This window comes from Schistocerca gregaria, chromosome 5 (assembly GCF_023897955.1).
Source record: "Schistocerca gregaria isolate iqSchGreg1 chromosome 5, iqSchGreg1.2, whole genome shotgun sequence".
NCBI lineage: Eukaryota > Metazoa > Arthropoda > Insecta > Orthoptera > Acrididae > Schistocerca > Schistocerca gregaria.
Window position 1 is genome coordinate 148,773,297 of NC_064924.1, and position 14,035 is coordinate 148,787,331.

General features: G+C 42.2%; 1 protein-coding gene across 1 annotated transcript in view; it reads right to left on the reverse strand.

Moving 5' to 3' along the window:
• Positions 1 to 14,035, reverse strand: part of LOC126272851 (monocarboxylate transporter 2-like) — a 76,432-nt gene that overhangs the window by 28,044 nt on the left and 34,353 nt on the right. The window contains exon 5 of the mRNA XM_049976063.1: positions 5,431 to 5,907. Coding sequence (XP_049832020.1) covers positions 5,431 to 5,907 — 477 coding nt within the window. The remainder of the gene's footprint in view (positions 1 to 5,430; positions 5,908 to 14,035) is intronic.

The following is a 14,035-nucleotide window of genomic DNA, read 5'->3' on the forward strand; positions in this document are numbered from 1 at the left end:
TAATCCCTGTATCAGTCATGATGCTCTCTATTAGCTCTGGATTGTTTTGTCTTGGCCAAAGATGCAATCACCATGGCAACGTGTGCTCGTAGACTTTGTGCTACTTTTTTGGAACATTCGCTGATTAATTGTGGTTGACTATTATAGCAAGTATTCTTTTGCTGTGCCAATGAACTCGACAACGTCACGTAGCACAATTCAAGTGTCGTCCTCTAATTTTGCCTAGAAGGGACACCCGAATTAATAGGTTCAAGCAAAGGTCCCCAGGTCACATCAAATGAATCTGAAACATTCTGTGAACGTAATGGCAAACAGTATTTAAATCGCCACCGTTCCATCCACAGTGAAATAGAGAAACGTTTAGTTTTGTCAGAACATTCAAGCAGCAGATGGCCAAACTTCGCTCCGAACACGCCACGGATCAAGCATTGCAAGTTTCTCCCATCACACCGTTCACACCCACGAGATGGACCATCGACGGCGGAATTGCTTCAGGGCCGCATCCATCAGATACTGCTCCACCTGCTCCACCCTCCTCAGCAACAGGCGTCGGAAGAAGGCCGCAAGTATCGCTTCGCACCCCATGATATTGTCTTCTACAGGTTTTTAGCGGCAGCAGACGGTGGACGTGAGGCGAGATCGTCCGTCGACTTGGCGCTTGCATGTTTCATATTTCAGGTGCAGATGGCTTGCAGCGTCGACATCAAAATCAACTTCGCCTCTGTCAAGTGCACGATGATCTTTCAGTGTCTCTTCCTCCAGATTCACGGATCCAGAGGACAACGCGGGCACAGCAGCCGCCAGAGGGTATCACCACGATACAGCGCGACGACCCCATGAGACGTAGGCTTCGCTACCTCCGCCTTGTCTTGTCCTACCGAAGGATCTGCACCCACCCGCGCCGCTACAGTGGCCGCCTTCTTCATCTGGTTCATGGCATTGGCAGGTGGACATGTACCCTTCTGGTCGTTTTCCGAAGGAAGTTTCCGCCAGAGTGAAGGCCGGATGGCAGGTGGTTGACGTCTCCTGCAACCACAGCTTCCAGTCCTGCGATGCGCCCACTCTACTGTCTCCCCGCCGTCGTCGCACTCCCTACACGACGACGGTCCACCGCTTTGATAGGAGGGGAGGAACGGGGGGGAATGTTCTGTGGTTACCACAAGCGCCGGGTACAAAGACAAAGAATACAAGAGCAGAGAAGGCGGTGAGATGACGTCAGCCAATAGCACGCTGACTAGGACTCACCACGACACGAGCAGCTTCTACAAGAAGAGGATATTAGAGTCACTCTTGCCAACCTGGACCGCACAGTACTAGACAGCACAGTACTAGATGGCACAGTACTAGACCCGACCTAGCAGAGAGCGCTATGATAGCAGTTATTAGTGATTCATTTCCATAGTATGTATGGACGCTGTCTACAGTGAAAGACATTGACTGTTTGCATGTCGCCCATCACTTGCGACACCATTGTAAATTCAAAGTTAAGTATTGTCAGTCTTACGTGATGGTATTAAAAACTATTAATGTGATTTGCTTGAATTTTTGTATAGTTTTCCGAGAACGCAGCATCCATTAGGCACCCTATAAGGGACAAGTGGGCGGGATCCCACCGGCACGTTGTCTTTGCTATTGTGAAATAGAAAGATTGGCGGACCAAATGAAACCAGTCATAAGACTGGAGACTAAAAGAAGAAAAAGAAAAGGGCCTGACTTGGGCAGCGACTGCCAACAGTTAGGTGCGTCACCAAATCAGGTTCATTAACGGTTTGATGGCCGAGATTGTTCGGATGGTGGAGAGGCAGTTCCTGGAACTGGAAATGGCGAATATCAGTATGGTTCTATGTAGAAGGTGAATGGGTGGCTGCTGTCGCCAACACGACAGGCAGTTTATTTATGAGTTGGTATTGGCCATCAAAAGCAGAAACAGTTGGAGATTGAGAGCCTCCACTTGGAGACGGAGCTGGAAACGTGGAACAGCAGCAAGACGGTTCTGCTGACGGACAGTCTACACAGTTTCCAGAGGAGACCGTGTCGCTGGCAGTAGGGATGTGCTACCTGAAGTATGGCTTGCATTACAGCATGTGCACAGCACTGTGTAGCGATGGCTTCTGCAATTTCGTAGTCAAAACCGTTAATCTTAAGCTGACATAATTAAGTAACCAGAAGTTTACATGACTAAAATGCAGCGAGACTGCTGCTATTCCTGGAATTTGTGGAGTACTGCTGTATCTGATTGAGTTGTATCCTTAGGGATATGTTTGCCTCTTACTGTTGTTCCTTTCCTTCGTCTCGTTGCTATAGGATTTATGTCTGGTTAATGTGATGCTGTGGATTGTGTGTGAATCTGTCTATTGTGTGTCTGGTATTTGCTTTATGAGACAGTTATAGTTGGGTGCATTTTATGATTAGAGTTTGGAACAAGATCTTTGATTGGATCCCTTTGAGTTCTCCTTTTGATATGCAAGTTGCTGTTGTTTTATGTGTTAGCTGGTCCTGCCTCGATTGTAAGGTTTTGATCGTTGATTCTGTTTATTAGGTTAAGGCTGACTGATTCTGTATTTTCGTTTTTTTCTGTTAATGAACTACAGCGTTCCATAGAGGCAAGAGGTTTATAATTATTTTGGTAGGTATCAAGGTGATGTGTGATTTCTCATTTGTGCTTTCTTATATATGCGCTATGATTTATTGTTTTGTTTAATAAAACTGATTAACATTTTGTTAGGAGTCTATATAATCTCCAGCTACTATCCCCTCCCACTATCAACTTGTGCGACGAGGCTTTCTCGTTAGCAGTGTCATAGACTGGTTGGTCAGAGTTATTTGTAAGCAATCTCCTTTGTAGAGTGATTCGGTTCTAGGCGCGCAGTCCGGAACCGTGCGACTGCTATAGTCGCAGGTTCGAATCCTGCCTCGGGCACGGATGTGTGTGATGTCCTTAGGTTAGTTAGGTTTAAGTAGTTCTAAGTTCTAGGGGACTGATGACCACAGCAGTCGAGTCCCATAGTGCTCAGAGCCATTTTTTGTAGAGTGATTGGATTAACGTAGTAATTTTACTGAAAGACGTGGTGCTGTTATTAGCACACAGGACTCTCATTCAGCAGGGTGAGGGTTCGAATCCGTTCCCAGACATCTAGATTTGGGTTTTAGATTATTTCTCCCAACTGGTTAATGCAAATACCACGATGGTTCCTTTGAAAGGGCCTGACCAGTCTTCTTTCCCGTCCTTCCCTAATCCAAGCTTGTGTTCTGCCCTTAATGACCTCATTATCAGCAGAATTTCATTTTCCTACAAGTTGTTACACCCAGCTGTTTAAACGAACAAATCAATTCCGTTTGTGTCTAAAGTAAGAGAGCACTGCTGGTTCTTTGCACCATAGTAAGAGGATCAGCATGAATCACCATCAGCAGCGACCACCCTTTATCTCTAGCCAGAGTAGAAATCAGAAAAGGACTGTTAAATTTGAAAGTAAGCACATTTTGTTATCAATTTTTTGAGCAGTACAAAACACTTCTGACCTGACCAAAGCGCAAAGATCGACATGCAGTTGTCTGCACCACAACAGCAGCAGCAGTCCACAGGCAGTTATCCTGATTCATCATTCCTGGTACTGCCTTTTCTGTAATCGCTACCAGGACTTCCTCAAATTGCCGAGCCTCAGTTAAGTACCAACAGAATACTGCTATTCGCAAATACATACAGGGTGGTCCATCTGAAGTTTCGGATGAAATTATTTCGAAAACTGTACATCGGGTCAAAATAGTGGGCAAGACAAGTTCGTAAGTTCAAAGAGGGCATCAAATTATACTATACGTGAGCCCCAGCCCCCGTCCCCTTAGGTAGGGCGGAGGGAAACTTTTAAATCTTAAATGGAAACCGCCATTTTTTATTGCAGATTCATATTCTCCACAATAAGTTTTGTCTGAAACATTTTTTAATCCATTGACAGATGGCGCTGAAAGCAAGATAAACGTAAAATTGGGGAAGAACTTCGATTTATTTAGAATTACCGAGAAAGACACATCAAATCGATAAAAAAATGTGCACCAGTTCTATCGTTTCGCAATATTAAGTTATTTTTGTACAAAATGTACTGTATTCTACTTTTAGTGTTACCCAGGAACAATGACATGGACGTAGTAGAGTGATGCTCCCATCGGGATGCTTCATTAGTGTGAGTCCCCTTGCCTCTCACGTGTTGGGGTGCTTCGTTAGTGTGGGTCCCCTTGCCTCCCACAATTTGGGGTGCTTAATTAATGAAATTAGCCACAAATAAATTGTTAAAATTATCCTCATTTGCCCAAGATGGCGGGGGCTGGGGGTCACGTGTAGTATCATTTGATATCCCCCTTTGAGCTTATGAAGTTGTCTTGCCCACTATTATTACCTGAAGTATAGCTTTCGAAATAATCTCATCCGAAACTTCAGACGGACCATGGTGTATAATCTGGTGTATAGTGGGTTTAACCATGTGGCTGTTGGCTTAGCAACTGACTGTTACTTTGATGTAAAATTTGGAGAAAAAGACGTTCAGTGTGTTGAGACTAGAGTACAGTGTCGGACTATCTGGGTAACATGATGGGGTACACAGACAATAAGATGACGACATAATATGACGCATACTATTCTCACATATAAACCAATTTTTTGACAGGAAGGGTTCAATAGTTGATATGTATTAGGAAACTGTACTTGAATGAACTTCATACGACGTGTGCATTTACATAAATAGTAGAAATACCGAGTAAAGTGGCGAAGTACCACTGATACCCCAACCCAATCAGATGTAGGATAGAGGGGAAACGAAGATGATGATGTGAATTTGAATTATTAATACTGTATGTTAACAATCGCTACAGGCAGATTGAGCATTGGTATCAACATGTCATAATTGTGTACCATGACTTTGTGAACTGTTAGTATGAGAGCGGTGTAAATGCGGAGCAATTAAGAATGTAAATGCTTGTATTCACCCAATGCCTAAGTTTGCAAGTGTAGAGTAGTCAGTAGGATCTTAGGCAGAAAGTACATGGTATAGACCAACACTGGGAGGGGTTTTCCACGGAGGCTGTCCGAAGAAGTCAGTTGCATCAGATCATCCCTTCGAAAACGCTCAAAGACCTGCATTAAATCACATTTGCGTCATGACATTGGCGCAATAGAAGCAGATACTGGAATCCATTCTCAATAGGACGGCAAGTTTTAAACAAGTACAGCAGATGCAGTGGAGGCATTGCTTAATATGACGAGGGAGTGAGCACTACGATGACATAGCTGGTATAATAGCTATATAAAGGCGAGGTCACCTAAGACAGTAGCTGCCCAGTTGTTGTCTGCGAAAGGTCGTGGAACTGCAATCGCCGAGTGCAGCTTGATAGTCAAGAAGGTTATAGTAATTCGTAGTTAGGAGTGTGTACGTCGATACTCACTGTGCTGGACAAGACTTGAGTCCTCTTTGCTAGTGGGAGGCAGACGCTTGCTGTGATCGACAGACATGGCTGTGCTCACGTCACCCAGCTCTGAGGTAGCTAATGACGTCACGGACGTGTCATGCCACGGTTGCTGAACTTTGGTCGACTCTACATCAGCAGCAGCGCCATTCGTGGCTCCATCTGGCTCGCGCTTGAGCGGCTTCAGCTCGCTGGCAACTGGTCGGCGCTCGGCGTGCCACTCAAGCGGGTGGAAGAGGAGGCTGCCGGCAGGAAGGTGCATGGCTACGCCTCCCAGGACCAGCATGGCGCCGCTGAAGCCATAGTTCTCCAGCAGGAAACCCACCAGATGTGGCATCGCCATCTGGCCCAGGTTGACACCCGCTGTAGAAATGCCGACGGCACGCCCTCGTGCCTTCAGGAAGTACATTTTGACTGCTAAGAAAGCAGAGGGCGCGAACAGACCACTGCCGAGACCTGTGCAATGTGAAGCGAACTTAGGTAACTCTGAACCCGATGTGTTCCCAACAAAAAATGTCTATGTACCAGGGAATTGAAACAACCAATAAATTGTTTTATTTTATTTATTACATAATCTTTTAGAAAGCCTGTAACTAGAAAGACAGTTAAGTTGTTTCTGAAGTTAAAAACAAATAATGAGAAAAATTAATCATTATACCAGGTGATCAAAAAGTCAGTATAAATTTGAAAAGTGAATAAATCACGGAATAATGAAGACAGAGAGGTACAAATGGTCACACATGTTTGGAATGACATGGGGTTTTATTAGAACAAAAAAAAAAAATTACAAAAGTTCAAAAAATGTCTGACAGATGGTGCTTCATCTTATCAGAATAGCAATAATTAGCATTGCAAAGTAAGACAAAGCAAAGATGATGTTCTTTACAGGGAATGCTCAATATGTCCACCATCGTTCCTCAAGAATAGCTGTAGTCGAGGAATAATGTTGTGAACAGCACTGTAAAGCATGTCCGGAGTTATGGTGAGGCATTGGCGTCGGATGTTGTCTTTCAGCATCCCAAGAGATGTCGTTCGATCACGATACACTTGCGACTTCAGGAAACCCCAAAGCCAATAACCGCACGGACTGAGGTCTGGGGATCTGGGAGGCCAAGCATGACGAAAGTGGCGGCTGAGCACACGATCATCACCAAACGACGCGCGCAACAGATCTTTCAAGCGTCTAGCAATACTTTTTTTGATTCTAATTAAACCCCATGTCTTTCCAAGCATGTGTGTCAATTTTTACCTCTCTATCTACATTATTCCGTGGCTTATTAAGTTTTCAAATTTATACTGACTTTTTGATCACCCGGTACATTTTCAGTTGCTGTCAAGAAGCAAGGAAGGTATTAGAAACAGATTAGCATAGACAAAGATGTTGTTCCTAGATAAAAGAATTCTACTATCAAATATAGGCCTTATTTTAATTTCTGAAAATTGACGCCTGGAGCACAGCAGTGTATAGAAATGTATCGTTGACTGTCGGCAATCCTGAAAGGAAGAGAAACAAGGTATTTGACATTTGGTGTTACAGAAGGACGTTGATAACCACGTCGACTTATTAAATATGAAATTTAGAGGCCCTGACAAGAATCTGAGAGGTTAAAAGCGTGTGGGGAACACTGAGAAGATGTACGTGTCGACAGAATATCGATATCAGTATATCAGGGAAAATCTTTCATAGTAATAGTGGGAGCTGTAGAAGCGAAAAAGTGTATCGAAAGGCAGCGACTGGAATACAGCCAGCAGCTAACTGAGGACGTTGAATGCTACTCTGAGATGAAGTGGACACAAGAGAAGAAGTCGTGGTGGTGGATAAGATGAAACTAGAGGGAAAACTGATAAAATACCTTAAGAATAAAAAGAGAACATCCAAATTACATACAACTTGGTAGAGGACATGTAACATCTCATTTCGTCCTGTAATAGCAGCTCTACATCGTTGTATGAAATAAAGAAAGCGTTAGAAAAACCTACCTAATCCACGACTACACAGCCACCTTCAACAAGTCACACGGACTGTGCTGAATCTGGGTCCAAGACAAGTACCTTACCCATATGGTGGAAAAAATGTGTGACACACTGAGATCACTTGATATTTGACATATCAAGTGATCTCAGTGTGTCACACATTTTTTCCACCGTCAAGTCGATAGAGTGTCCTGCAATCCATTCTAAAACGTCTCAGGAACCATAGCGGATGCTAGAAGACTTTGGGCGCAACAACTCAATACACTGTCTTGTTGAAGCTGCAAGTGAACCAGTTACACGTCATTGGACAGTAGGTTCCTCTGTCGTTCTCTGTTGACACCAGACGCAAGAGTATCTCCAGTCGGTCCCATGTTAACAACCGCCAGACGAGATCTATCTGTGCACTGTTCGCAAATCGGCTGCACTGTACAGTGTGGTTCTCAGCGTAACTGCAGCTGTTGACCATGTACCAATGCGTACCTCGACGTATCAGTCCAAGGGAGCTTTCCCATTGAGCGAGCGTCTCATGGCCGTGTTACTGAACCAATGACCGTATCCCTGCTATTTGATGTCCAATGGACAGAGATGTATGTGATGTGCAAGGACAACAAAAAATTACAATGTGAGAAACCCAAGGCCATCCAGATTATGTTCATAGCTATAAAATATAACGAAATGCTGTTTGCACGTGCTTATAACGCTCGGTTTGCCAAATTTGTACTTTTTCCTTGAAACTGAATTTTTTTCTATTTCCTATTTTTTCCTCGGTTAGTTACGTTTTCCCCAGGTCTGCCTTAACTTCTGTGATCCAAGTTATTGATTTTTTGCGTCTCTGCCAAAAAGGCAGAAAATTCTGTTTGTCATTCTTTTCTCTTCTAGCTTTTTCAGGTGCCCATAACATACCATTCTTCTCTTTCACATTGTGCCTCATATTCTTTCTATTCTTTCATAAATTGTTTATTTCCTCTAAATTTAAATTTCCCACTGTCGGTGTTTGGCTCCAAGGCTTTCATGTTTTCCTTTCCTTCTCTTCTATTTTATCTAATTTTTACTCTGTATTTATCGAAAGGCATTCTGCAACATAAGGATATTCTGGTATAATGATGGCGTTGTAGTAGCAGAGGTTAGCAATCAACGACAAAGATTTCATGTTACACAATATGTTGTTGTATCTTCTATACATTCAGCTAAGATAGCAATTTGTTATTCTGTCTTTCCTGATTGCAACTAACTTATTGTCTGTTCAAAACTCGCTTAACGTGTTGAATAATGTTTCTCTGTCAATCGGAACATATACTTTTTAGAAGTCTGCAAATATTAAGTAAATGCGTTTGGCTCTTCTTCTCCTGAAACCGATTTTAAGTACACATTTAAAATTAGTTCTATAGAAGATCGTCCTTTCCTAAACTCCTTGGCTCTGTTCTAATCGCTGATCTAGTTGGATTTCGAGCCTGTTTTGTAAATCTTTTGAAATAAGTATGTTAGTCACTTTAGTCACTAGTAGGAGGTAAATTCCTATATAGTTGTTGGGGGTCAGTTTAATATCCTTTTTTTGTGAATTGCATGAATTAATGCTACTCTCCACATCTCTGGTTTAGCTTCTGTTTCCCAGTATTTTGAGAGACTCCATGTCCTTTCTGGACTGTGCTAGCGTTTGAAGTTTTCTACATTTCACCAGTTACTGAATTCTCCCCAGGGGAATTTTTTATTCTTCAGATCTTTAATGGTATTTCTGGTTTCTAGTCATTGTAGAAGATTCCGAATTTCTACAAGTGACTATGTTGTAGGATTTTTTTTTAGGTTCTTCGCGAATTGACAAAAAAAACGGCTGTGAGCACTATGGGACTTAACATCTACGGTCATCAGCCTCAAGAACTTAGAACTACTTAAACCTAACTAACCTAAGGGCATCACACAACACCCAGTCACGACGAGGCAGACAAAATCCCTGACCCCGCCGGGATTCGAACCCGGGAACCCGGGGGCAGGAAGAGAGAACGCTACCGCACGACCACAAGCTGCGGACACGAATTAACAATGACTTGAAACATCTTGCTGAAATTTCACAGTTTTCTTGAATTTTTTAGTCTTAATGCCCCATTTTCAATTTAAAAGCAGAAGACGGGTGCTTGGTAAGTTAGAAGACTTTATTTCAAACGATCGTAAAGTTTATAGCGGTTCTTGGTACTATTCTTTTGTAGGTCTTTCTCAGTTATTGATAGGTGGCTCCATTTAAACTGCCTTTTGAGTGCCCTTAAGCTTTTTGATTTTGACACCTTTGTTATTTAGAGCTAGTAACACCGCTGTGCCCCTCCAGACACTGGATGCAGTTCCACATCGGGCAACTGTCACATCCAAATGCTCTTGTGTGTCTGAATATTGCACCATTCGACCAGCTGGACAAACTGATACTCACAATCCCCAGTTCAGACTCTGTCAGGAGCTAACAACACTAAATCACTCGAGTGTACAGTGTACCCATGTCTTTCACAATGATTACTCGAGAGATGAGGCTGTTCACATCCTTTGTACATGTTACCATGTCTGGTGACAATAGTATACGGGAACAACACTAATTTCTTGTGGTATCCATTCTACATACCACAGAGGATTTCAACTCTTAATGATTAACGTACCGTCAGTAGAGTGTACATGTGCGAAGTAACATTGACATGCAGTCAGGTATTGTGGTTGTTTTACTATTTTTTTACACAGTATAATTACGTTCTCTGAATACATTTGCAGTTGACTTAGCTCCTTAACTCTGTACTGTAACGATGTGGTTTTGGATGGTAGAGCTATTCAATATTATTTTTTTGTTTATTTGCCATAGGTTGGCGAGTAATTGCTGCATAGTCACTGATAGATATATAAGTGGCGATAAAAAGTTTCCTTTCAGAGGCTGACCCCAAACAGGTACAGCCACGAGAACTGAGGCAATCATCCCACCGACACACCAGCTTGATGACACCCATTTGGTAAAATACTATGTAGAGCTGTGTGAAGAAGTTTACATCTGTCTGCTGCACATCGTCGCCCGATAAGAATCTTTGACCTTTCAAGGTCTCTTTCAAAGGACTGAAGGCGCGATATTCGCATGTGGAGAGGTCAAATATAGAAGGCAGCCGCTCGAGTGTGTCACATTTGAGTCACACTGATGAGGCTGGCCTCTCAAATAGACTGATATCTTGTTTCGAATTAAGACCAGCACAGAATTCGGAGTGCCATTCCACGATGGCTGTTTCGTACACACATGCTGTCGCATGCACGTTATTCATTTTATAGTGGATGTCTGCCAGAGTATGTCCTTCGGCAGCCAAGAAAAGAATAGCAGCAAGTTAGTCCTGTTTGGACACATTTGGTGATAATGTTGCCATCGTTAATGTTTCCGCATTTAGCACACAAACATGAGTACGACTTGAATGTCATATTAGCCTACATGTCAGTGCTTATGTATGTGCATCAGAGTTGTGCTACGTTGCATATACGCTCCAGCAATCCAGTAAATGGAAACTTTTTGATCACCTCCTATGTATGTATGGGATGTTAGAGGTATAAGAGCGGGTATTTCTATTGGGGACTGAGGACAATCTAGTGAAGAACGTTGCATCATTATTTACTTCATTTTCAGACTGATATTTATATTATGAGCGGTATGCTTTTAGATTGATTAGTACTTCTAAGTATGCACTGCACAAGCAAGGCATTAGTGTTTATTTTCTGGGCAGCAGGTCAGGTGTTCTAGTGACAGGCATAGTGCTCTTTGTGGCACAGTTATGAACATTCAGAAAACATCAAGTAGTAAATTATGTTACGTGTTTTTAGGAAGACTGTTGATCACCAAGAAAAAACAACTACGCGTAAAACACAGAAGTGGGTTCTTATTAAGATATCAGTGATTAAAATATCTATACTTACAAGCCCAACACCTTGTGTATAAAAGAGGACCTAGGAAAAAATTCCGTGATATAGGACAAACATGCTGGTAAAAACTCTATATCGCAACCTGGCATTAACAGTGACATAAGGCAAAAATACAGTACTCGAGAAAACTCGAATTAAAGAATTAATTCCGTAAAACTGATATTGAAATAATGTAAGTTTCCCTTAAATTTCAAGTAAGTATTGGTGGCAGTAAATGACTTTATGTTTTTCGTACACATAGGGTGAATTACCACAATCTTTTTAGTGACATAAACTAAAGATGCTGTTTTTCTACTTGTGTCACTTTTTTGCCAGGGTGCGATATGTTAAAGAAAGACACTCAAGAGAAGATCGATGAGTATCACTGAAACGTACAAAAGAACAGCATGCCACTAACAGTTTTAGGCATATGAAATGAATGCATAATCTTGCAGCAATAATTGGTTTCTTGGTTTTAGGTTACTCTGTCGTGGTCAAGAGACCTGTAGGTAATCAAAGTAACATGAATAGAAAGCAAGAAGACGAGCACGCACATTTGACACGGAGACCTAAAACTGACTTGCAGACCTAAAGTTACAACAACATACGTGAAAACCAAAAGCTGACGTGCGACTAGAAATAACTTTATCGTGCAGATAAGGTTGATTTTAAGACGTCGCCACATCACATAACGCTGTTGATAGATAACAAACAAAATAGCTAAATATTGTGAAACAATGTGAATGCGTCAAAGTTCCATTAAATACAAATGAAGTGCTATTGTGTCTCGATCCTTCATTCTATGTATGACTTCATTGACGACTTCCTCTGGCATTAACTCAGTTTCTCCGACTGTTCAAATGGGCTTCTGGTTCGGTACCAAATCATTAAGACATTGAAACTTCCACACAGATTAAAACCCTGTTCCGGACGTGGATTCGAAGTTGAAATCTTTGCCTTTCGCGGGTAAGTGTCACCGACTGAGCAATCCCAGTACAACTCAAAGCCAACTCTCACAGATTTACTTTTACCAGTATCTTTCACCTTCCAAACTCGCTTTGACTGAACGCTATTTTTGAAACACTGCCTCTGAAAGTCATTCAGTGCGGGGAAAAAATTGTCGACATCGCTATCAATTTGGCAGCATTTAATTTCAACGATAGACTAACAGACATTACGGAATAATGGACGTACTCAAATCTGAGATCCGACCAGCCTGTTGCAACTTGTACAAGAAACAGGACGGAAATGTATCGAGCGACCGGAGCAGCACATGACAGAAGCTGCCAAAGGGGCGCGTAGGACCACCATGGTCATGAAGAAGATGGACGAGGACCTCCTTTGGGATCTGGAAGGATAACTCTATAGTCCATGGATCGCTGACTGTTAACACAGCTACCAAAAATCTAGCCCAAATGTTTAAATGCGTTTTTCCTAAGAATTAGGGGGAAGCATAGCTTCGGAACGGTGTATACAATTTACAATTTTGATCGTTATATGCTGCTGGAATTTTAAATTGCATTCTATATCAGCGAACCAAGCCGTTTTGTGATATCTTCGTTAGTCTGTTTTCGGTGCCAACTTTTGTCTCGATTTTGTGGTGGATGAAAAAGTTTACAATATTCCGGCTGCAACGGGATCTTCCACTTGGTGGTGTCGTGACTGTGAGCATCGGATGTGGACACATAAATGGCCTTTTTAATTTAGCACAAATGTACAAGGAATAAAATTATATCCTCCGATTTTTCATTACCTTTTATTTTAATTCAAAATTATTTCGAAAGTCAGCTATTTTTGACGCGTTCAAATAAGGCTACACTTTTAGCCAACCAGGTTTCATCTGTGATGGAGATAATCGATAAAAACAAAAAAGTAAATGTAACACTTACTGCTTGTTATTGTTATCATAATGCACATTGAGCTTCGAAAGCTGAAATTCGGAACACTAATATCAGTCACAGAACCTCAAACCACTATCAGTAAAGCGTTAGTAAAAATCAAATAGTGCTGAGGCCAGCAACGATAGGAAAACTGGAACTTGGCTCTAAAAGTTATCATTCGCCTTGTCTGTCAAAAGCAGGTCGGGTGTACGCATGCGGACGACCAAAATATGGGGATGGCGATGTAATGATGAGGTCGAATCACAGCAAGAATTGTGTGAAGACATAGTGGCCCATGGATCTTCAGCTATGGCACTCACGTAATAGCATACACAGACACATTACGTCGGTATTTAACTTCAGTTTGATTATACTGGCTGTCGGTAGCCTACTACTACGTCCCATATAGTCAGACGCCCAATGAGCAAACGAAATAATATTACTTTTGTAAAACCTACATGTGTAATTGCGTCATATGCTGCTTAAAGTGCTTCTGTGGTCTTCCAAGCACATGGTCTCAGGCCTCACACTACTAACTTACGGTCGTAGTTAATCACCATCCATGAGCTGTCCGTCACAGAATGTATCATCACCGTTGACCAACAGTTTCTTTTTAGAGCGCACTGCCCACTGCACTTATTTACAGGCGTCTTTAAGCAAACGGAGTACAATATACAAACGAATTAATGACATTAGCTGCCAAGGGACATTATGTCAACGAGGCAAATTGAAAATTTGTATCAAACTGGAATTCGAGCCCGTTCTCTTGCTTATTAGACAGACACGCTGGTCACAATGCCATCTGAACACAGTAGTCGCCACTACCA